At 35.5% G+C, this 25,019-nt stretch overlaps 1 protein-coding gene across 1 annotated transcript; it reads left to right on the top strand.

The window, feature by feature from the left end:
• The first annotated feature begins 21,485 nt into the window (after nucleotides 1-21,485).
• On the top strand, nucleotides 21,486-22,400 carry LOC106396952. The gene is made up of 2 exons (XM_013837461.3): nucleotides 21,486-21,690; nucleotides 21,863-22,400. Exons 1-2 carry the CDS (start codon nucleotides 21,555-21,557, stop codon nucleotides 22,216-22,218), a joined length of 492 nt encoding a protein of 163 aa, XP_013692915.2. The 5' UTR covers nucleotides 21,486-21,554; the 3' UTR covers nucleotides 22,219-22,400.
• The last annotated feature ends 2,619 nt before the right edge of the window (nucleotides 22,401-25,019 follow it).

The following is a 25,019-nucleotide window of genomic DNA, read 5'->3' on the forward strand; positions in this document are numbered from 1 at the left end:
ATGGGTGTCTGAGTGTCCAAGTTGTCCCCACTGATGACTCGCCGAAGGCCAACGATATCTGTGATGTGTAGATAATAATGTTTAGATATCATTAGTGCTGTGAGTTTTTGAAAACAAATTCAATAAGGGAACTAATATGTTCTAAATCACTCACCGAAAAGGTCTGTGTGTTTGTCGACAATGTTGGTGAAGTCTTCCAGATTTCGTAGACGAAAGTGCTGAGAATCAATCTGGTAGTTCCCTTCATGAACAGCAGCGAAGGTTGTCTTGTTGGTGAAGCGGATCCCGTGCTTATGCGGTGAGACTCGGTAAGCTAATTTGGAAGGTCTGATAGTGAACCTGTTGAGCTTGTAAATTGTGTTGGGCTTCAATTCATCGCTAAAAGGGGACAGTAAGTGTGTAGAGATAAACGCTTGTTGCATGTGATGGTTTCATTAGGTAAGAGTTAGTGATGAATGTAAACAATGAAAAGATGGGTTACACATAGAAGAATACCTTAGAGTCGATGAGGAGCAATTCGATTCCCATGAGTGTGTTCTCCTTTGTGAAGTTACGGGCTTTCCAATAATGAATCAGCCTAACAAAAATTTCTTGGTTAAAGAAATCTCCTTGGAGGTCGTCAAACGTTTTTAGCACAGTTAAGTGAAATGGTGGAGCCATTGTTTTTTTGCTGGAGTTTTCTTTGATGGAAGCAATGGTGTGAGTCGATGTTGTGTTTGAAAGGGAGCTAAGTCGTGTTCTGTTTCTTTATATAATGATTTTTGCTCTTTTTATTAAATGCTAATGTTACATTATGGTGATAAGCTTTTTTATAGTGGAAAATGGTAATTTTGTTAATGCAAAATGGTAATCTTATATATGTTTAATGTAGTATTTCCATTATGTTGTATATTTACATATTATTTATTATTTTCAAAACTATATTTATCAGTAATATTAAAATGTAAACTATACATTATATCAATATTTCGAAAATGTAAAACTATACATTAGATCAATATTTTTGGTGATATGATTTTTTTGAAAACGGTAATTTTTTTAATGTAAAATGGTAATCTTACATATGTTTAATGTAGTATTTTCATTTCTTATGTTGTATTTTTACATATTATTTATTATTTTCGAAATTATATTTATCAGTAATATTAAAATGTAAAACTATACATTATATCAATATTTCGAAAATGTAAAACTATACATTAGATCAATATTTTCGGTGATATAATTTTTAAGTGAAAATGGTAATTTTTTTTAATGTAAAATGGTAACCTTACATATGTTTAATGTAGTATTTCCATTTCTTATGTTATATATTTACATATTATTTTTTATTTTCAAAATTATATTTATCAGTAATAATTTTTTGATACAAAATGGTAATCTTACATGTTTAATATAGTATTTTCATTTATTATATTATATATTTACATATTATTATTATTTTCGAAATTATATATATCAGTAATATTGAAATGTAAACTATACATTATATCAATATTTCAAAAATGTAAAACTATATATTAGATTAATATTTTCGGTGATATGATTTATGCCACGTGGCATCTTTCTGAACAAGTTTTTTCGCTAATGTGGACACTTTCTGGATTTTTCACTGAGGTGTGTGGACACCTCATGTAGCCTCGATTAGTCTATTTTATTAGTATAGACTAGAGATTAACCGCGCTACGCGTGGAACTATATTAATTTTTAAATGTTAATTATCTTACTATTCTTATTGATTTATAACAAATAGTAATACTAAAATATATTTTTAATATATTATTTACTGATTATTTATTTTATTTAACATTTTTCAGATAGATAGTTAATATACTTTTTCTACTTCTTATATTATATATTGTTTTATTATTTATTTCTTCTATATTGTATATTTACTTATACTAATATTACGCTAGATATTTAATGTAATATTCTTATTTCTTCTATTGTATATTTAATTTTTGTTTATTTTTATTATTATATTGTATATTTATTTATTCTAATATTTTTGCTTTTATATTAAATAACAATATTGAGATAAATTTTTAACGTAATATTTGTATTTCATCTACTGTATATTTATTTATTATTTATTTTTTCTTAAATTGCATATTTACTTATTCTAATATTACGATAGATGTTAAATGTAATTTATATTTTTTTATATTGTATATTTACTGATTATTTATTTTATTATAAAATTTTTAGATAGATGTTAATTTAGTTTTTCTATTTCTTATATTTTATATTTACTTTTTTTTTCTTATATTCTATATTTACATATTTTAATTTTGTTGATTTTATTTTAAATGATAATATTACGATAAATGTTTAATGTAATATTTCTATTTCTTATATTTTATATTTACTTATTATTTATTTTTATATTTTAAATTTACTTATAAAAATATTTGAAAATAATAAAAATATAAAAATACACATTTTTCAGATAGATGTTTAATGTAGTTTTTCCATTTTTTATATTGCATATTTACTTATTATTTATTGCTTTTTTATAAAGGGCTTTATTATTTATTGTTTCTTATATTATATATTTAAATAATCTAATTTTATTACTTTCATATCTAATGGTAATATAATGATAAATGTTTAGTGTAGTATTTCTATTTTATATACTGTATATTTAGTTATTATTTATTTTAATATACAATTATCAGATAGATGTTTAATGTAGTTTTTTATTTCTTATATTGTATATTTATTTATTTTTATATTATGATTGATGTTTAATGTGATATTTCTATTTCTTATATTGTATATTTTTTATATACATTTTTAAGATAGATATTTAATATAGTTTTTCCATTTTTATATTTTATATTTAATTATTATTTATTTTTTCTTATATTGTATATATATATATATGTATTTACTTATTAATATTATTTTTGTATATTATATGTTTACTTAATATTTATATTTTACATTTTAAGATAGATTTTTAAGGTTCATTGTACTTTTTCTATTTTTTTTATATTATGTATTTACTTATTAATATTATTTTCATATATTATATATTTGTTTAAATTGTGTAATTACTTATTATTGTATATATAATTTGTATATTATATATTTACATATTTAAATCTATATTTACTAATATTTTCGTATAATTTAATGAATATATGGTAATAATGTGTAGTATGGTAATGTGATTTAATGTAATAAGGTAATAATATTAGTGATACCACATGTCTTATTTTCGAAGAGGGTTTCTATAACGATGTGGACGCTCTCTGGAGCCTCGATTAGTCCCTTTTCTAAAATGGTAATGTTCATTATGGAGATAAGCCTTTTTTTAGTGAAAAATGGTAATCTTACATATGTTCAATGTAGTTTTTCATTTTCGCCGATTCAGGTATTAGTTCATGTTGGTTGTATTATTTTTGGTTTATATAAAATAGTAATGTTACATTATGGAGATAAGCCTTTTTTTTTAGTGAAAAATGGTAATCTTACATATGTTTAATATAGTTTTTCCATTTTTTTATGTTGTATGTTTACATATTTTTGTTATTTTTAAATGTAAAATGGTAATCTTACATATGTTTGATGTAGTATTTCTATTTTTTATGTTGTATGTTTACATATTATTTATTATTTTTGAAATTATATATAATGTTTTTTTTACAAAATAGTAATGTTACATTATGGAGATAAGGCGTCTTTTTTAGTGAAAAATGGTAATCTTACATATGTTTAATGTAGTTTTTCCATTTTTTATGTTGTATGTTTACATATTATTTTTTAAAATAAAAATGTAAAATGGTAATCTTACATATGTTTAATGTAGTATTTCCATTTTTTATGTTGTATGTTTACATATATTTATTATTTTCTAAATTATATAATTTTTTTTTTTTTTATAAAACGGTAATGTTACATTATGGAGATAAGCCGTCTTTTTTTTAAGTGAAAAATGGTAATTTTACATATATTTAATGTAGTTTTTCCATTTTTTATGCTGTACGTTTACATATTATTTATAATTTTCGAAAATTAGTAATATTAAAATGTAAAAATATATTTTATGCCACGTGTCATCTTTCGGGAGAAGTTTTTTTGCTGATGTGGACGCTCTATGAAGCCTCAAAAGGTCCCTTTAATTTTTGAAAATTAGTAATATTAAAATGTAAAACTATATGGTAATCTTACATATGTTAATGTAGTTTTTCCATTTTTTATGTTGTATGTTTACATATTATTTTTTAAAATAAAAATGTAAAATGGTAATCTTACAAATGTTTAATGTAATATTTCCATTTTTTATGTTGTATGTTTACATATATTTATTATGTTCGAAATTATATATAATGTTTTTTGTTTTCTTTTTTTTAAACGGTAATGTTATATTATGGAGATAAGCCAGTTTTTTTTAAGAGAAAAAGGTAATTTTATATATGTTTAAAGTAGTTTTTCTATTTTTTATGCCGTATGTTTACATATTATTTATAATTTTCGAAAATTAGTATTATTAAAATGTAAAAATATATTTTATGTCACTTGTCATTTATCGGGATAATTTTTTTCGCTGATGTGAACGCTCTATGGAGCCTCAAAATGTCCATTTTATTAGTATAGATTGTGTATTTCTATTTCTTATACTTTCTATTTACTAATAATTTTATATTTTAAGATAGATTTACATTTTAAGATAGATGTTTAAATACTAATGTACTTTTCCATTTTTTAAATTGTGTATTTCCTTTTCTTATACTTTCTATTTGCGTAATATCTATATTTTACATTTTAAGATAGATGTTTAAATATTAATATACTTTTTTCATTGTTTTTAAGTTGTGTATTTCTTTTTCTTATATTTTCTATTTACTTAATATCTATATTTTACATTTTAAGATAGATGTTTAATATTTAATGTACTCTTTCCATATTTTAAAAATTGTGCATTTACTTATTATTGTATATATAATTCATATATTTATATATTTATAATATTTACTTATTATTTATTTTTCTATATATTGAGTATTTCTCTTTTTTATACTTTATATTTAGTTAATATCTATATTTTTATTTTAAGATGGATATTTAAATCTTAATGTTTTTTTCCTTTTTTAATGTAAAACGGCAATGTTTAATAGAAGAACTTGGACAAATAGTCAAATAGTTATATTTATGGTTTTTTTTCTTTTTTTATAAAATGGTAATGTTACATTATGGAGATAAGCCGTTTTTTTTAGTGAAAAATGGTAATCTTACATATGTTTAATGTAGTTTTTCCATTTTTTTATGTATTATGTTAAATGTAAAATGGTAATCTTACATATGTTTAATGTAGTATTTCCATTTTTTATGTTGTATGTTTATATATTATTTATTTTTTTTGAAATTATATATAATGTTTTTTTTACGAAATAGTAATGTTACATTATGGAGATAAGCAGTCTTTTTTTTAGTGAAAAATGGTAATCTTACATATGTTTAATGTAGTTTTTCCATTTTTTTATGTTGTATGTTTACATATTATTTTTTTAAAAATAAAAAGGTAAAATGGTAATCTTACATATGTTTAATGTAGTATTTCTATTTTTTATGTTGTATGTTTACATATATTTATTATTTTCGAAATTATATATAATGTTTTTTGTTTTCTTTTTTTAAAACGGTAATGTTACATTATGGAGATAAGCCAGTTTTTTTTAAGTGAAAAAGGTAATTTTCTATATGTTTAAAGTAGTTTTTCTATTTTTTATGCTATATGTTTACATATTATTTATAATTTTCGAAAATTAGTAATATTAAAATGTAAAACTATATTTTATGCCACGTGTCATCTATCGGGAGAAGTTTTTTTGCTGATGTGGACGCTATATGGAGCCTCAAAAGGTCTCTTTTATTAGTAAGGATTAGTAATATTAAAATGTAAAACTATATTTTATGCCACGTGTCATCTTTCGGAAGAAGTTTTTTTGCTGATGTGGACGCTCTATGGAGCCTCAAAAGGTCTCTTTAATTTTTGAAAATTAGTAATATTAAAATGTAAAACTATATTTTATGCCACGTGTCATCTTTCGGGAGAAGTTTTTTTCTGATATGGACGCTCTATGGAGTCTCAAAAGGTCTTTTTTATTTATTAGTAAGGATTAGTTTAGAAAAAAGGTTCAAGGTGAACATGTAATTAAAAATAAAATAAAATATTCAGATTTGAGGTACTGAATCGAAAAAAAACAAAAATCATCCATAGGTTTGAAACTCAAAACAGAATGGAACTCAGAAACCAAAATGTCCAGTTCGGCTGGTTCAGTTATATTAAAAGAAAATCCGAATAAAAAAACTCTCTCCGACGGCGATGAAACTCGCGATTTTTATCTAGGGTTGCAATGATCGATTGGTATTGGGATCCAGGGATTCAATTGGGCTTGTTGATTCGAGGAGAATCGCAAGAGGATGAAGGATCAGGGGAGATCGTCGCAGATTTCAGTGATGGCGGATCGAATATGCGATTAAGGAAGATTTTGGGGATATTGGTGTTAAAAATTGATTCGGGAGTATCATGTGTTTTCTTGGTTAGGAAAGTAAGGATCAAGAGGCTCTCTCTATGCTGTCAAGGTAACAGATCCGATCTCCTCAAATCGGTATCTTGTTCTTTCTTTCTAGGAAGCCGACAGCTAGAAGTGGTTATGGAAAAGATTCATTCTTTACAGTGGATCCACAATGACGCGTTTGTCAATGTGATTTCTCGAATTGATTTAATTGATTCTGTATATCGTAAAGGAATATTTCGATACTCATATCTCGATCTGGTTTATTATATAACACGACTTCTTAAGGAGGCAAAACATACTTGTCTTTTGAACGAGACATATACATTTGAGCTTTTCCTTGTGTTCTTTGTAACAATGTCTCAGGGGCTACTTCTTGGAAAGGAGATTGAGAGAATGAATGGTGAAGGAACACGGAAGCGGATAAAGATATCGATTCCCCACTTTGATAACTCGGATCTCATCAAGAGCTACTCACAGACCTTGATTGGGCGTTGCCTCAATCCGCCAAAGCAGGAGACATCATCTTTGTTGCTGATGCTGCCGAAGATTTGGAAGGTGGAGGAACGGGTCACATGAGCGGATTTGGGCCACGAGAGATTTCAATTCCACTTCGATGTTGAGGAAGATCTGGTGGCGGTCCTGGAGTCCCAGCCGTATCATTTTGATTTCTGGATGATAACGCTGGCACGGTGGCAGCCTAAGATGGCCAAAGACTTTCCTTTCGCGACCCCTTTTTGGATCCAATTGGTGGGCATTCCTACGGAGTTTTGGTCAACAACCATATTCCAAAGTATTGGGGATGCTCTTGGAGAAACAACAGATGTTGACCTCGACTATGGCAAGATGAGGGTTGTCATAGATAGTAGGAACGAGTTATGTTTCGACTCAACGGTGGATTTCAAGGGCGGGGAATATTACAAAGGGGAAGAGGTGCTTGTAACGCTCAAGTATGAGAGACTATTTGGACACTGCTCATTGTGTGCGAGCTTATGCCACGCAATGGAGGTCTGCCCTCTTAACCCGAACCCGGTGAAGCCATCGGAGAGCAAAAATCTAGGAGCTGGGAAACACGAGGAACGGGCTAGAAGTTACAAAGGAGTGGTGATCAATGGGGATAATGGTCAGAGTGAGAAGGACAAGGAGTGGAGAAGACCGCCAGGGAAAGGAAAAGGCTAGGTCCATGAGGGGCAGGAAGCTAAATGGGAACGGGTCCCTGATCGTGGGAGCAAGCGATCATCGACGTACCGTCAACACAATAAAGCTGATGAGGGAAGTTCACGCCACCGAGGAGCTCGGTGGGAAACAACAAGACGTCAGGAAGAGGATGCGAGATCTCGCTACAATCAGGCCCCGAGGAGGGAACGCACTCCTTTACGTAGATCAGGAGAGGATTCACGTGAGGAGGGAGAGTTCCGTAGGAGTGGCAATGTGAAGGAGGTTCCTTCACAGGTAGTGACTCAACCAGCAGGGGCGGGGTTGGAGCAGATGACAGTACCCGTCTCTGAATCAGCAAAAATAACCACGGATACGACTGGTGTGGAGAACGGGCAGGACTTGGTGGATGAGATGTTAGCAGATGGGCTTCATACTTTGGACCAGTTCGGTTCCAACGAGGGCTTAGAGTGGGCAGGGGAGGAAGAGGAACCAGGAGATGAGGAATTACATGAAGACGGTCTTGATGCTTTGATGGCGTCTATGGAGCAACCGTTAACCATAACAGATAGTGAGGCCAAGGAAACTATCACGGGGGATGGGACTATCCAGATAGAAGGAAATGGACATCAGAGCAATGAGAGGGGAACAGAGGAGGTGCAGGTGGAGACGAAAACCGGCACGCGTAAACCCGCAGGCCTGCCCAACATTGGTATCGATACCAAGAAGTTTGGTCAGGTCCTCCTCTCTCCTCGCAAGCGTGCAGTGCTCAAACATGGTAATAGGAAGGGTACTGGAACTAAGCAGCCAGAGGAAAAAGGTTCTTTACACCCGAAACAGTTAATGAAGAACTGATTTTATGATGATACATGCAATGTCTTCTATAATTTGGGATTTTGGGGTTTTCTTTAATAATTTTGTTTGGATTTTGTTGTTTTGGGGTGGGAGTTTATCTGCGAATGGAATAATAATAGAGATGTGGTGTTTTTTAAGTGTATGCGCTGTGAACTCTTGTATCTGGTTGCTATGCGGATCTGTGCGATCTCACTTGTTGGATACCTTTGGTGTAACTAGGATATCGGATAAGATGTTCTTAAGCCACTGTTATATTAGATTTAACATTATCATTTTTGAACAAATGTGGAAAGGAGAGGGGTGGAAAGGAAAAGAGTATCTTCGGATAATGGTGGGGGTGGTTGTTTATTTTCAATGTTGTTATATGGTTATTAGTATGATGGGAGTAGTATTATGAGTGTGCCTATGGAGAATAAGTTGTTTCACGCACGTGGAAGTGACACAGGATCATCAGATCCATAAACTGGTCTCCTTAAACCAGTCGTGTTTCTGGCTAATAATGTGGAATTGGATTGACGGATCGTGGTGGTTGGATTTGCCTATTGTGAGAATGTATTGTCACTATGATATGGGCCTGATTTTACGTAGGTCTACGATTGGGCATTGTTTTATGTGTCGCAATGGATATGGCTATGGACTACCTTGCTACGCTGATGGACAAGGTATATTATCTCTACTTGACACTCATACCGGAGGGGAGAAGGGGAAGCATTACCGTGGAGAGATATATAATTTTAGGAATGGGAATGAGTTGGCATATTACGGAGCTGGGACTCTTCAATCCTACTATTATTTATCTCTATGGAGTATTTACCAATTAAATATATGAGAATATTAAGTTGGAATTGTCGAGGAGCCGGTAGTAAATGGACTACTAGCTATCTCAGGGAGATTTGACACAAACATAAACCGGATTTCTTATTTTTGTCTGAAACAAAGCAAGACCAGGAGTTTATGCAGGACTTTCAAGCACATTTTGGCTATGATAACCTGGTTACGGTGGATCCCATTGACAGAAGTGGGGGCTTAGCCCTGTACTATAATAATGAATTTGAGGTCACAATCTCCTACACAAGTAATAGGATGATAGATGTGGAAGCAGTGGCTCTTGGAAGAAGAGTTTACATCACTTTTGTTTACGGGGATCCAGTACAGGAATTAAGGGAACATGTATGGGAAAGGTTAACTCGGTTTGGGCTTGCGCGCTCTAAACCTTGGTTTGTTATAGGTGATCTCAATGAGATCACTGGTAATCATGAAAAGGATGGAGGGGCGATGAGGAACCCTGGTTCTTTTGTTCCTTTTAATACTATGATTCGGAATAGTGGACTATTAGAATTCCCATCACGTGGGAATAAATTGTCCTGGCAAGGACGGAGGGGTAAGGGAGTGGGTGCAGTGATGGTTCGCTGTCGATTGGATCGGGCCCTGGCCAATGAGGAATGGCACACTCTATTCCCATGTTCATACACGGAATACCTCCGTATGGTGGCATCGGATCATCGACCGGTAGTGGCTTATCTGGAGGACAAAGTATTGAGGAGAAAAGGACAGTTTAAGTTTGACAAACGTTGGATCGGACAGGATGGCTTATTAGTGGCTATCATCTCCGGCTGGAAGGAACAAAATAGTTCCCAACCTGAACCTTTTGTCACAAAGATTAGCAACTGTAGACATGAAATCGCAAAATGGAGAAAGGACAATCCCCCTTTCGGAAAGGATAAAATAAATGAGGTACAAAAAGCTCTGGAGGAGGTTCAGATGGATAATAACAGGTCACAGGAGGATATCCTGGAGGTCTCTAGGAAGTTACAAGAGGCATACAGGGATGAGGAGGACTATTGGTTTCAAAAAAGTAGGAATATGTGGTATTCATCTGGGGACCGCAATACAGAATTTTATCATGCATTGACAAGGCAACGTCGGGTGAGAAATAGAATTGTTGGACTACATGATGCTGATGGTAACTGGATAACGGATGATGAGGGAGTGGAGAAGGTAGCAGTGAATTACTTTGATGAGCTGTTCACTACTACCTCTCCAACGGCTTTTGACAATTTTTTATCAGAAATACAACCATCTATCTCTACGCAGACCAATGGGTGGTTATTAAAACTGGCTACTGAAGAAGAGATACGTCAAGCCCTGTTTATGATGCACCCAGGCAAAGCCCCAGGCCCTGATGGAATGACTGCATTATTCTTTCAACATTCATGGCACATCGTTAAGACAGATTTGGTGGAGTTGGTAAATAATTTTCTGCTTACCGGGGAACTGGATACATGGTTAAACATTACTAATATATGTATGATTCCAAAAACAGAAAGGCCGACAAGGATGACGGAATTAAGGCCCATAAGCCTATGTAATGTTGGGTATAAAATTATTTCTAAGGTATTATGCCAACGGCTGAAGATATGTTTACCATCGCTTATATCAGAAACTCAATCAGCCTTTGTGGCAGGACGCCTAATCTCGGATAATATCCTTATAGCACAGGAAATGTTTCATGGTTTGAGGGCCAACAAGGCATGTCAAGGTAAATTTATGGCCATCAAGACAGATATGAGTAAGGCATATGACAGGCTTGAATGGGATTTTATCTAGGCAATCTTGCTGAAGATGGGATTTGATACTCATTGGGTCAAACTTATGATGGCCTGTATATCATCGGTTCAATATAGAGTATTACTCAATGGTCAACCAAGGGGTCTTATTATCCCACAAAGGGACTTAAGACATGGAGATCAGTTATCCCCCTATTTATTTATATTATGCACAGAGGCGCTCATTGCGAATATTAAAAAAGCGGAACGGGAGAAATAGTTGACTGGGATGAAGGTGGCTCGCGTTTGTCCTTCGATATCTCACCTCCTCTTTGCAGATGACAATCTATTCTTCTGCAAAGCACAAGAGGCAGAGTGTCAAACTATTCTCAGGATCCTCCAGGATTATGCTGCAGTATCTGGACAATTGATTAATTTCCAAAAATCGTCCATTCAGTTTGGACATAAGATTGAGGATTCAAGACGACAGATGATGCGGGATATCTTAGGAATACAGAATGTTGGTGGTATGGGTACTTACTTGGGTCTCCCAGAAAATATGGGTGGATCAAAGATCCAAATTTTCGGATTCGTACAGGATAGAGTAAGCTCTCGGGTTAATGGATGGACTTTTTGGTATTTTACTAAGGGGGGAAAGGAGGTAGTAATTAAATCGGTAGTCACTGCGATGCCGAATCATGTGATGTCGTGTTACCGCTTGCCCAAAGCAAACACGAAGGAAATTACCAGTGTTCTGGCTAGATTTTGGTGGAGCCCTGGGGGAAGCACAAGAGGTATCCACTGGAAATCCTGGGATAAAGTTTGTGCGCCTAAGGAACAAGGTGGTCTGGGTTTTAAGGACATAACGGATTTTAATACAGCAATGCTGGGTAAACAGTTATGGCGAATCATTGAAAAGCCGAACACGTTATTTGCCTGTGTGTTTAAGGGTCGGTACTACAGGAATGCATCACCCGTGGATCCGATTCGTTCCCACTCCCCATCCTATGGGTGGAGGAGTATTATTTCCGCTAGATCTCTGGTAAGCAAAGGACTAATCAAAACGGTGGGATCAGGATCAACCATATCCATATGGAATGACCCATGGCTCCCAACCACTCGCCCGAGACCAGCAAATCAAAATCAATCTTCTTTTTACCCGGACCTTACAGTTGACTCGCTCATAGATCCAGTCTCACGCTCATGGAATTTACATGCTCTTCACACCTTGGTGGATCCTGAAGACATGAAAATCATTACAAGTATACCACTGAGTAGGTCTCAGATGGCAGATAGAGATGGATGGCACTTTTCAAAAAATGGACGGTATACGGTTAAATCAGGTTATCAGGTGGAGCGGGTATACCCAGATCAGCAATCTCAGGCAGAGACCTACGGACCCACGGTAGACTCACTCAAGTCCTTCTGCTGGAAAACTCGATGCCCATCGAAAATACTACATTTTCTGTGGCAAATATTATCTGGATGTCTATCGGTTAGGAAAAATTTGCAGACAAGAGGGATGCAAGGAGATATCTGTTGCGCTCGATGTGGTGCTCCAGAGGAATCTATAAACCATGTCTTTTTTGAATGTCCACCGGCAATTCAGACATGGGCGCTCTCTAAGATTCCATCTATTGCAATCTTTCCAACGGAATCACTCTACGCAAACATGGATCATCTATTGTGGCGAGTTATCCCAAAGATGGATGATCATCACTTTGCGTGGATACTTTGGTACATATGGAAAGCAAGGAATAGTATGGTATTTAGTAATATGGATATTGATCCTCGAGATACTCTCGGAAAGGCCGAGACAGAATCTTTTATGTGGGCTGATGCACAGGTGACTCCTGAGTCACATGACGCACACCAGAGAGATATGGCTCCCATACCGGTGAGACCGTGCAGATGGTGCTTCTCTGATGGCTCATGGAAGGCAAATGATAACTTCTCGGGACAAGGATGGTATAGCACCTTACCAAGATTTGATGGTTTGATGGGTGCAAGAAACACCAGAGCTAGTCTTTCACCTCTCCATGTAGAGTTTGAATCACTAATCTGGGCAATGGAATGTATGCGGAATTTGCGGCAGTTTCGGGTCATATTTGCAACAGATTGTTCTCAATTGGTAAAGATGGTTTCGGAACCAGAAGAATGGCCAGCGTTTGCAAACTACTTGACAGATATAAAGACCCTTAGTACTGGATTTCATTGCTCGGAGATCATCTATGTACCAAGAACGCATAACACACGGGCGGACAAACTAGCACGGAGTGCAAGAATTCAACCGTCGTTCATCGTTCACATGGATGCAGAGCTACCCTCTTGGTTAACATAGTCTATATGAATCTGTTTTCTTTTGTTGATGTCAAAAAAAAAAAAAATCCGAAATACCCCCATGATAAGGAAACGAACATCACCTATATCGTTCACTGGGATAATATTTGGAACAACTTAGCCCTAATAAATGTGGTTCATAGCAGGAAGTCAAATCTTAGAAAAATATCTGGCAAATCCAACTTTTGGTTTACAACTCCATCATGATTTATATTTTCAGTTTTCATACGATATTTTACGAGTTATTCTTGGGTTCACCCCCTAGGGTGAACCTTTAGGTTCACCAACCAATAGAAAATTGTCATTTTAAATTTAGTATATTTTAATTAGGGAAACCAAATAACTTGACAAACTATATTATTTTTACTTTGTATTCTACTTAATTACTACCAATTAGGCTAAATACAACGGAAATAATTTTCAGCAACTTTCGACTGAATACACCTGACAAGGATAAAAAGATTTCCACTTGTTTTAACGAAAGTAAAAGTTGACATTCTTTCACCTTCTTTTTTCCTATTCATTTTTTAATTTATTTTTATTTCATTTTTACTTTGTCTATTATTTTTAAAATTTTTATTTTATTTTTACTTTATCTATTATTTTACACGGTTAAAATAGACTAATGGATCATTTAATTATTTTTCCAAAATTGTAGACTTGTAATCCAAACATCTGTACGAAATGAATCATCTCACAAAAAAAAAATAAAACTGAACTTTTCTGAAAAAAATTTGATTTTTGAAAAATTATCGGCATAGAGTGAAATCAAGGTTTGAAAACTAGTTAGGCGCTACGCGTGCAGTCGAGTAGGGCCCATCGCCGAATCAAATAAACCAAAGATCTTACAGAAATTAATTGAAGAGTAATTTTAAAGTTTTTATACTAAATGTAGGCTTATATATATATCAAATATTCGCATAATTAACCTTGTTATCACATAGTCTTGTGGTTATTAGCTATATTGCTTAATTCTCTATGCCCGGTGTGAAGGTTTTGGACTTTCCACATTCCCATGGGCCAAGGCAAGTCGTAGGCCCACTCCAGCATCAACACCTGATCACATACACAACATATATATATGAGATGTTAGTATGTTGATTAGGTTAACGCTTAAGGAAATCAAGCAGCAGCAACAACAAGTAATCATATTAAAGTGCAAGAGTAGGAGGCAACAATACAAGATCAATAAGCTTAGGTCTAAGTCTAATTGATCTAAGGGGCCTTGTTGTATTCTCTTGTGAGGATTGATTGTTACTTGTGTAAACTATCTAGCACACTGATTTGGTGTAGCTAGAGACTCTTTGATCTAGTGGATTTAGGGAGCAGAAGTTCTCTCACGAGACGTACTGCGCCGAGGGCCGGGAACTCGTTAAATCGTGTGTGTCTTTACTTTCAGTACTAGACCTAGGTCAAGATAACTTCAAACCTAAGTAACCTAAGCTAATAATCTCTACAAGTGGTATCAGAGTTTCCGGTTAACATCAAGGTTTCTTAGGATAGAGAGAGAGACAGATGAGGTGTATAGTCAGTACCTGCTCGATGGTGAAGACAAAGGAACGCATCGAGATCGACCAGTTCGAGGGTGATGGTGATTTCGCCCTATGGAAGGTGAGGATGCTTGCTCATTTTGGAGTGCTTGGGCTGAAAGCTATTCTCACCGATGAAAAGCTTTTAAAGGATGACGTGGATCCAAAGGATGAACCTGAGTCAGCCATGAAGGACACGGGAAAGGGGCTAGCTGGACTTGTGGAGCCCACACCTGCAATTGATCCTGCAAAATTCGAAAAATCAGAGAAAGCAAAGGGCCTAATTGTGCTGAATGTTGGGAACAAAGTCTTAAGGAAAATCCAACATTCTGAGACTGCTGCTGCAATGTGGAGTACACTGAACAAGTTGTACACAGAGACATCTTTACCCAACAGGATTTATGTACAGCTTAGGTTCTACACTTTCAAGATGACCGACTCAAAATCCATTGATGAGAATGTGGATGAATTCTTGAATCTAGTTGCAGATTTAAACAATTTGCAAGTTGAAGTATCTGAGGAAGTTCAAGCTATCCTACTGCTAAGTTCTCTACCTAACAAGTATGATCAACTCAAAGAGACTCCCAAGTATGGCAGAGACACCCTAAGCCTAGCTGAGGTTACATGGGCTGCAAGGTCAAAAGAGAGAGAATTGATCGAGAGTGGTAAATTTACCAGGTCAGGTGGAGAAGGTCTGATGGTGACAGACAGGGGAAGATCAGACCAACGCTCTGGCAAAGGCAATGGAAAATCCTACAGGGGAAGATCCAAGAGCAGACAGGGACATTCCAAATCGCGTCCCAGAAACAACAAAAACACCAAGGGATGTTTTGTATGCGGCAAGGAGTGCCATTGGAAGCGTGATTGCCCTGATAAAAAGCCTTACAAAATGCCAGACTCAGCCAATGTTGTGACAGAGTCCAAGGAACCTTTAATTCTCATCGTAAGCACCCAATACTCCAAGGACGAATGGGTGATGGACTCTGGCTGCTCGTTCCACATCACACCAGACAAGAGTTTTCTGTTCGATCTGGAAGAGTTCAAATGTGGAAAAGTGTTAATGGAAAATAACACGCATAGCAACATTCAAGGAAAGATTAAAATTCTAAATCCAAATGGATCTTCTGTGGTTCTAACAGGCGTAAGATATATGCCTGGTATGAGTAGAAATTTAATCTCTTATGGAATGTTAGAAACATCAGGATGCAGATATGAAGGCAAGGATCTCATGGTTAGTTTCTATAAGGATGATCAACCGGTTATCTCAGGGAAATATCATCAGGGGTTATATTATTTACAAGGGACAGTCTCTAGAGGAGAGGCTAATCTATCTAAAGTTGAGAGGAATATGACTAATGTTTGGCATTCACGCCTCGGTCATATGAATCTTAATAACATGTCTGAACTTGTCAAACGGGGATTTATCATTGACAAGGAAGTTAAGACATTGGATTTCTGTGAACACTGCATAATTGGAAAATCTCACAAGCAAAGTTTTCCTAAGGCTAAACATGTGACTAAAGGGATTCTAGAGTACATTCACTCTGACCTTTGGGGTTCTCCATCTACACCAGATAGCCTTGCTGGAAACAAGTATTTCGTGACATTTATTGATGATTTTTCTAAGAAGGTTTGGATTTATTTTCTGAAGACTAAGGATGAGGTATTCTCTAAGTTCAGAGAATGGAAAGCTGAGGTGGAGACAAAGACAGAACAGAAAATCAAATGCCGAAGGACAGATAATGGGTTGGAGTTCTGTAATAAGCAGTTTGATAATTACTGCAAACAGGTGGGAATTAAGCGCCACAGAACCTGCAGCTATACCCCGCAACAGAATGGGGTCTCAGAAAGGATGAACAGAACCATCATGGATAAAGTGAGATGCATGTTAGCCGAATCTGGCCTAGACCAAAGCTTCTGGGCAGAAGCTGCATCTACTGCTATCCATCTGATTAACAGGTCACCTAACTCTACACTAGAATTCAAAATGCCCGAAGAAGTTTGGACAGGTGCTAAGCCCGATCTGGGACATCTCAGAACATTTGGATGCACTGCTTATGTGCATATAGCAGAGGAGAAAACGAGACCAAGAGCCATCAAGGGAGTCTTCGTGGGATATCCTATGGGTACTAAAGGTTACCGAGTTTGGATAGAGGACGAAGGCAGATGCAGAACCAGCAGAAACGTTGTTTTTAACGAAGAAGAGCTGTACAAACACACTGTTGCGAAAGAAAAACGAAGCACATGAGTGACCAAAGGAACTGACAAACGAGCTAAGAAGAAAGTCTCATTCAGTGATGATTTGATCAGAGGGCCTTCTCCTTCTGTCGAATCCAAAGACACATCTGACCAAGGTGGAGAAGAATCATCATCATCTAGCTCTAACAGCTCAGGTGACCAAGAACAAGATCACGAAGCTGATAGTGAAAGTGATCACGAGGTTGAGAGTGAGAGTGGTGCCATTGAATCTCTAGACACCTATGTTCTGGCACGAGATAGGGAAAAGAGACAGAACGTGAGACCACCATCACGATATGAAGATGGGAATTTTTTAGCTTACGCTCTCAATGTGATTGAGGACTTGGAAGTTCAGGAGCCAAAAAGCTACGCAGAAGCTATGAGAAGCCGAGAAAAGAAACTATGGAAGCAGGCAGCAGAAGAAGAAATGGAATCTCATGGAAAGAACAGAACCTGGGATCTAATTGATAGGCCTACAAAGGCAAAGCTTGTTGGATGCAGATGGCTATTCAAGCTAAAGCCAGGAATCCCAGGTGTTGAGGATGAACGATACAAAGGCAGACTAGTTGCTAAAGGATATTCTCAGACAGAAGGGATTGACTACGATGAAATATTTTCACCTGTTGTGAAACATGTCTCTATCAGACTTATGCTCAGCATTGTAGTGAATTAGAATCTGGAACTAGAACAGATGGATGTTAAAACTGCGTTCTTACATGGAAGCCTAGAGGAAAGAATCCTTATGGAACAGCCCGAGGGGTTCATAAAGCCAGGGACAGAGAACAAAGTATGCCTCTTAAGGAAGTCTCTGTATGGCTTGAAGGAATCCCCAAGAAGATGGAACCATCGGTTCAACGGCTTCATGAAGGATCAGCTATTTGAACGTTGCAGTAAGGACCTATGTGTCTACATGAGGGATGTTCAAACTAATAAGGTGATCTATCTACTCCTATATATCGATGACATGCTGTTTGCCTCAGGAAATAAAAAGGTGATCAAAGAGCTGAAGGAAAAGCTGAGTGGAGAATTTGAGATGAAGGACATGGGAAAGGCCTCAAGAATCTTGGGCATGGATATCACCAGAGATCGAGAGAAGGGAACCCTGATACTATCTCAGAGCAAATACATTGAGAAAGTCCTAAGGACGTTTGGAAGGAATGCAGGACGCTAAGGCTGTGATTACTCAGACTGCATCACACTTCAAACTAAGAAGTCTCACAGATGACGAGTGGAAAGTGGAGGCTTCTCAGATGGAAAGAGTTCCCTATGCCAGCGCCGTGGGGAGCCTAATGTATGCCATGGTAGGCTCCAGACCTGACCTAGGTTTTGCAGTAGGCTACGTCTGCAGATTCATGAGTAAACCAGGAAGGGAACACTGGAAAGCAGTTCAGTGGATCCTAAGGTACTTAAAAGGAGCAGTGAATTCGAATTTAACATTCAGAAAGAACTCTACACTCCTAGTGGAAGGATACTCAGACTCAGATTATGCAACAGACATGGATAGAAGGCGTTCAGTAACTGGATATGCATTCAAATTTGGAGGTAATACTATCTCATGGAAGTCATGTCTACAATCAGTGGTTGCCTTCTCTACTACAGAAGCAGAGTACATGGCTATGAATGAAGCATCAAAAGAAGCAATGTGGCTAAAAGAAATATGCAATGAACTAGGTTTCAAGCAACAGGGGATCAAACTCTACTGCGATTCTCAAAGTGCCCTAGCTCTAGCAAGAAATCCAGTTAATCACGAAAAGACAAAGCATATAGGTACCAAGTTCAACTTCATTCGAGACCTAGTGGAATCTGGGGATATTGTCCTAAACAAGATTCATACTAATGTCAATCATGCAGACTTCCTAACAAAGACGGTACCTGGTCAGAAATTCCAGCTTTGCTGTGAGCTTTTGAATGTGAACTGATAAGACTGGAGGCGCTCCAGGTGATTCAAGTTGTATGATTCTCATTCTCGCAATATACAGACAAAAAACACAGTCAATGTATGCGTAGATAGGGAATCAAATGCAACAGGGAGTGTCACTAAAGAAGAAGGAATCACCTGGAGGATAATTAAAACCGAGTAAGAAGACCCGGTTTAGGTGGAGTAACTTGAGCCACCAGACATTCCTAGTTAAGAGGAACAGAGACACAGACAACGCTTCATGAGCTGTCAGAACCAAGCATTTGGGTCCGGAAAGGTTTCAACAACCAATCACAAACACCTACGAGCCAGTGAACCTACATCAAGCCACAACATACAGTTGTGAGTAACAAACTCGAGAACGTTATCTGAACACACGAGTATGTGTTGAAAGACTTACCAGCGGAACAGGATAATATGATAACAGCTCAGGGAGCTGAATCAAAGGTCTGATCAATGAAGGGTTTCAAGCCTGAAACTATGTGAGCTCGTCATCGAGCTAAACCGGCTCCTGAAACATAACAGAAGAGTCAGATCGACAAGTGAAAAGCATATTAGAAAGGTTCGCTAAGAAAGGAGGTTACTTTATCTAAAAAGGAGGTGGAGCGTGATGATTGAGCTCAGGAAAGAGCTCACCGACATGTCAGATTCTCAATCGCGTCTAGAGACAGAGCTGCGAGCCATCTGAGACGACATGCAAAGGAAAAGAATCAACGGGTTAGCTCAAGACCTACAAGACTCGTTTAGTATCCCTAACAGATGATCCTAATCGCTCATGAAAAGGAGAGATGAGATGTACCTGGGGATATTAGGAAAGAAAGATGATGGAGTCACGATGGGGTGAGCCATCGTCAGTGAAGTAAGTCGCCGCTCGGCGAAGAGACTTCGAGGGAAGAATGGAGAGGAGAAGATGCGACGCCATCGCGGTGGAGCTGACGAGATCTACATTCATGGAGCGATGGTTGCGAGGCGAAGCAACCGACGATCCCTCACGACGAGACCGAATCCGTATCGGCGGAGAAGGTCCGAGAGAGAGAGATGAGAGAGAGATGAGACACTGGTTCTTTCACTTTCTCGAAGAAAACAAAGAGACAAGGAGGTGGGGTGTCGGGTTTACCAATGGGCCAGATTTGGGCTCAAGACAAAATGAAGTCTTGTGAAGGTTTGGACTTTGTGAAGTCAAAAATGATAAAGTCAAAACCGGTGGAGATTTGTGAAGGTTTTGGACTTTCCACATTCCCATGGGCCAAGGCAAGTCGTAGGCTCACTCCAGCAGCAACACCTGATCACATACACAACATATATATATGAGATGTTAGTATGCTGATTAGGTTAACGCTTAAGGAAATCAAGCAGCAGCAACAACAAGTAATCATATTAAAGTGCAAGAGTAGGAGGCAACAATACAAGATCAATAAGCTTAGGTCTAAGTCTAATTGATCTAAGGGGCCTTGTTGTATTCTCTTGTGAGGATTGATTGTTACTTGTGTAAACTATCTAGCACACTGATTTGGTGTAGCTAGAGACTCTTTGATCTAGTGGATTTTGGGAGAAGAAGTTCTCCCATGAGACGTACCGCGCCGAGGACCGGGAACTCGTTAAATCGTGTGTATCTTTACTTTCAGTAATAGACCTAGGTCAAGATAACTTCTAACCTAAGTAATCTAAGCTAATAATCTCTACACCCGGATCCGAAGGAAGATGGCTCCTTTTTATTTTTATCTTTTTGGGTTAAATATAGAAAATGACTGAGCTAACCTTGTCTTTAACTTCCTTTGTGATTTCTCAGATCTGGTACAACCGTTTTTTTCTTTCACAAATTCAATTTGCTATTCTTGTAAATTTTCATCACAATATAACAAATATAAGATAGATTTGTGATTACAAACTAGAAATCTACAAAACAAAGAGTTCATTAAGTTCTCTGATCTACTGGCCGGATAATATAAAATGCCACGACTTCAGACCATTTCGCGCATCTCTAGTGATTAGCCAGCCATATAGATCAGTTTTTCAAATCGAGGATGAAACATTGCCTTTGACCTCCAAATTTTTTGGAAGTTATATACATAAATATAGACTTCCAAATTATAGAATTTATTTTTTGCTGTGGTTTTTGAAAAATGTTTATAACTCCCAAAATTTCAGATCCCACTTTGTATATCAACCAGCTATATTAAATCTAAATCTAATATCAAAAAACTCAGATCCCACTTTGCAAATCAATCAGCTATATTAAATTTAAATCTAATGTCAGGGGGATAAGATTTTAGATACACATTCATTTAACGCCAAACCGACTACCGTGCTCGTTTTTTGGGTCCCATTCAGTAATGAAGCATCTGTAAAACTTGTGATAGTCCTTGTATCGTAAAAATATCTCTATTACTTTATATATATACACATCTTTCTTGATAATGTGTTCCTCAAGAGATCTATCCCTTCTCCAATGGCTATGCAGTTAAGTTTCCTAGCTTTGTTCCTTCTCACGGCCGCTTTGATCTCACCTTCCCTCGTGGTCTCGGTTTCGCTAGTCGAGGGAAAAGTCTCTTGTTACGACTGTCCCAGTGATTACGATTATTCAGGTCAATTTACTACTAACCCTAAACTATTAGACATTTTTTAGTTTGTGTTCTTAATGTTTAACTTGTACTATAGCACAAAAGGAAATAGAACTCAAGTGACAGGAGACATTGTTATAGTGAACACTCTTCTTGTCATTCAATTAGTGACTAGACTTTTATATCTTCTTTTCAGGAATCATGATCAGCGTTAGTTGTAGCCACTCCAAGACGCGTTTCACCGTCTCAACCGACAAGAAGGGCGAGTTTATGTCGGAACTTCCCTCGAGAGTCAAATCGGATTGCGAAGCGGAGCTCCAAGGTAGCTTCAAGCAACTTTATGCATCCAAAAAGAACATTATGTCGAAGATTGTGAAGCTCGAAGGTGACAAGTATGGTCTCTCTTCGAAGTTGATCTTCTTGAAATCATGTCCAAGAAGCCTCAGATCTTTCAGTTCGTCCAAGACCGTTGATTTGCCTGTTCCTCCGGAGTGGGGGCTGGCTCCCACGAGCTATTATCTTCCCTTCTTCCCCATCATCGGTATCCCATAAGATGCACCGTTTAAACTTATCTTTTGCGGCTTATGTAATATTTAATAATGTAAGTGGAAAGACGTGAATTTATCTTAGCTGTCTTTTTAAGTCCAGGCCTGAACTGAAGTTTGTGTGTGATATTAGTGTACGAAGGTGGTTGATGTTTTCTTTTTATATATGAAGCATAATTTAGTAGTAAACCATTTTTTAAAATGTACCAACGATGAGTTGGTCAAAATTTTGGGTCATCTACTAGGACTTTAGAGGTCACATTTTTAAATTTCATTAGGAACTGTCTATTACCCAAAGAAGATTTAAACTAAGTGACTTAGACCTCTTCATAAGAGAACATACATGCATATGAATCCAATACATTCTAATATTCTATTCGTTTGAAATGCTTGAAATGTACTGAGGGTTTAATTATTATCCTCCTACATATTAAATGAGAAACCTTTTAAATGAATTTTTCTTAGGTATCAATTATAGAGAAAATTTAAGAAAAATTATTATAATTTGATTGGTAGAAGGATATTTAATTTTTAATTATTTTAATTAGATCTAAAATAAAAAGCAAGTCTAAAATAATTAATATCACTTACCAAATAGTCTAAATGATATTAAAAATAATATTTTATGGTAACTAATTGTCAAAATTATAGAAAGTGTAATAATGTTTGATTAATTCTTTTGATATTTATATACTACATAAAATAATTAGCAGAACGCAATTTATAGAAATATATAGATATAACGATTTCGTATTCTTATATAAACATTATATTTGTATATAAAAAATTATAATAATTATTAATGTTTATATATGTCTTATAAGTCATTTATAAAAAAATAAAACATTTATAAAATTATCTATCATGGCTTACAAAATTATTTTATCTTAATTTTAAATTATTTATATGAGTTTATAAACATTTATAAAAATAAAAATTCTCTTATATATTAAACGAGAAGTCACTTAAGTGACTTTTGCTTACATGTCGATAATTTGTGAAGTCTTAGGATTTTTTTTAATAATTTGCTTGGTCGATAATTTTTAATTTATTTATTTTAGTTTAGATTTAAAATAAAAATAAATCTAGAGCCAATTAATATCACTTGCCAAATAATCTAAATTATATTACAAATAATGATTTATGGTAACTAATTGTTGAAATTATATAAAGAATACTAACGTTTGATCAATTTTTTTTATATTTATAAACTACATAGTATAATGAACGAAACTTTTATAATTTTAAATTATTTTAGCTAGATCTAAAATAAAAGATAAGTATAAATATATTTACTAGCTATCACTTGCCAAATAACCTAAATGATATTCCAAATAATAACTAATGGTAGCTAATTTTTTAAAATATAGAAAGTGTAATAATGTTTGATCAATTATTTTTATATTTATATACTACATAAAATTATGAATATTAAACAATATGCAGAAATCGAAAATAATGATTTCATATTCATATAAAAATATAGTTGCATCTACAATAATTATTAATTTCCTTTTTTACGGATTCAAACTGACTCTGTAAACCAAACTGGTAACTATGCATCCATGTGAACGACGAAAGACGATTGCTTCCTGGCACTGCATGCTAGACTATCCACCCTTAAATTCTTCGTTCTTGGTACTTGAATGATCTCTAAGCTGATAAAACTTCCATGAAGAGTCCTTATGTCCTCCAAATAATTTGCAAAGACGGGCTATTCCTCCGGTTCTGAAACCATCTTCACCAACTGAGAACAATCCGTTGCAAACGTAACTCGAAACTGACATAAATTCCTCATACACTCCATTGCCCAAAGCAAAGCTTCAATCTCGGAGTGAAGAGGAGATAAACTACCCCTTATATTATGTGCCCCCATTAAACCATCAAAACCTTCTAGTGTACTATACCACCCTTGGCCTGAAAAAACTTCATTTTCTATCCAAAAACCATATGCAAAACACCATTTTATTAGAATTGATGGTAAGTTTGTTTCCTCTGCAGGTCGTGCTACCCTTTGTGTGTTCAACACATGTGCTTCAGCCTAAAGCGTTGACTCTGTTTTTGCCAATTTTAGCGTTTCCATGGGATTAATATCTAGGTTACTGAAAACCTTATTATTCATTCCTTCCCAAATATACCATAATATCCATGCAAACTGGTGATCATCCATTTTTGGGTAAATTCGCCAAAATAAATGATCCATATTTATGAAGAGAGCAGTAGTGGGAAAAATAGCTGGATTCGATGGTATCTTTGATAGAGCCCAAATCTGACGCACTGGAGGACATTCAAAAAACACATGGTTTATCGATTCCTCGGAAGCTCCACATCTAGCACAACATATATCCCCTTGTAGACCTCTCGCTCGGAGATTTTTCTTGACTGCTATACACCCTGAAATTAATTGCCACAAGAAATGTTTTATCTTTGGTGGGCACCGTACTTTCCAGCAAAAAGCTTTCAATAAATTAATTGTGGGTCCATAAAGTACTGGTGGTTTTTTCCTGTCTAGATAAATCATTTCTACTTGGTAGTCTGATTTAACCGTGTATTTTCCATTTTTTTGTGAAATGCCATTCATCCATATCCACCATATTTGTCCTACTAAGTGGTATACTTTCACAAAAAAAATATAATTATATTTATGTAAATAATATATTTTCACAAAAAAAATAATTTCGATTATATTTTTTAAATAAAAAATTAAAGGATCATTTTGTAAAACAAATAGAGGAGGTGACATGGCAAAAAAGTAGTTTCTCATTGGCCGATTATGTTCGCCTATATGGACACTCTATCTAAAGCTTA

This window comes from Brassica napus, chromosome C4 (assembly GCF_020379485.1).
Source record: "Brassica napus cultivar Da-Ae chromosome C4, Da-Ae, whole genome shotgun sequence".
NCBI classification, from domain to species: domain Eukaryota; kingdom Viridiplantae; phylum Streptophyta; class Magnoliopsida; order Brassicales; family Brassicaceae; genus Brassica; species Brassica napus.